The sequence below is a fragment of the Artemia franciscana genome, chromosome 16 (genome assembly GCF_032884065.1).
Source record: "Artemia franciscana chromosome 16, ASM3288406v1, whole genome shotgun sequence".
NCBI classification, from domain to species: Eukaryota; Metazoa; Arthropoda; class Branchiopoda; order Anostraca; family Artemiidae; genus Artemia; species Artemia franciscana.
Genome location: NC_088878.1, coordinates 2,105,397 through 2,106,438, shown reverse-complemented (window position 1 = coordinate 2,106,438; position 1,042 = coordinate 2,105,397). Strand labels below are relative to the sequence as shown.

The following is a 1,042-nucleotide window of genomic DNA, read 5'->3' as shown; positions in this document are numbered from 1 at the left end:
GCTTTCTTTGTCTTGGGGTTAATCTTAGAAGTCTTGGCCTTTTTCTTTGCCTCCCTTTCCATGAATTCTTTCTCTAAAAGCATCTTTCACTGGGGTATCCGTGGTAATGATGGTTTTCTTCCTCTTCCGAGCTCCTTCTGGCAGCTTCCTGGGGGGCGCTCTTGGTAGGCCTTACAGGTTCGGGTGTAACGGCGGTAGGGGAGCAGCGCTTGGGGAGGCAGAGCTTGGACCCGCTTTGTTATGACTATTCAATTCTTGCTCGACTTCTTCGGTCTCTGGAGCTGCGCTGGGATTAGGGTCTGGTCTGTCGGTCACAGCTGATGCGAGAAAATCGTCGTCTGTGAAAAGTAGGCGGTTGAAGGGGAAAATCCCAGTAGCAGCAAAGCCACTGACTATGTTTTTCTGTGTGAAGAAGAGTTGCAAGGCCTTTCCAACAAGTTGAGCGATGATAGAGATACCAATCGTCTGTCCGGGGTTGCTGACCATCCAGTCATTGCAGGCGATGTTGTAGTAGTTTTTGAATGATTTGTAGACTGTTCTGTCCAGTGGCTGTAGCTTTCCGCTGGTGTGGGGTGGCCAAAGTCAGAACCACTATCCCGTTATCTTTGCAGTACTGAATGGCCTGGATCGACACATGAGAAGAGTGGTTGTCTTCTATCAGCAATATGGGTCTCTCTTTTGTACAGCGGGCATGTTTCACAACGTGTTCGAGGACAAGCAGGAAGATGTCAGATGTCATCCATCCTTTGGTAGAACCGCTACCGCCACTGCCTGGTGGTGCACCATTCATCAAACTGGGAGCCAAATCTTTTCCTTGGAAGACGAAGTAGGGTGGCAAGAAATTACCTTGAGCATTAATGGTGCAGCAGACTGTGGTCAGTTCGCCTCGCTCAGCAGAAGTCACTTGGCCCACCTGTTTGTGCCCCTTGGGTGCTATCACATTTGGTTGTCTCTGCACTGTTGTTGCCCCCGTCTCATCTAAGTTATAAATATCACTAGGCTGAAACTTAAACTTATTCGTAAACAGTCTCCAAATTGTCAT

At 48.7% G+C, this 1,042-nt stretch overlaps 1 protein-coding gene across 1 annotated transcript; it reads right to left on the bottom strand.

Annotated features, from left to right (window-relative positions):
• Positions 1-490: 490 nt before the first annotated feature.
• LOC136036966 (uncharacterized) lies at positions 491-1,042 on the bottom strand. The gene has a single exon (XM_065719362.1). It carries the CDS (start codon positions 1,040-1,042, stop codon positions 491-493), a length of 552 nt encoding a protein of 183 aa, XP_065575434.1.

What these genes read in the sequence shown, in the direction of transcription:
- LOC136036966 (XM_065719362.1), bottom strand. Translation starts at nt 1,042, where the DNA reads ATGACAATTTGGAGACTGTTTACGAATAAGTTTAAGTTTCAGCCTAGT.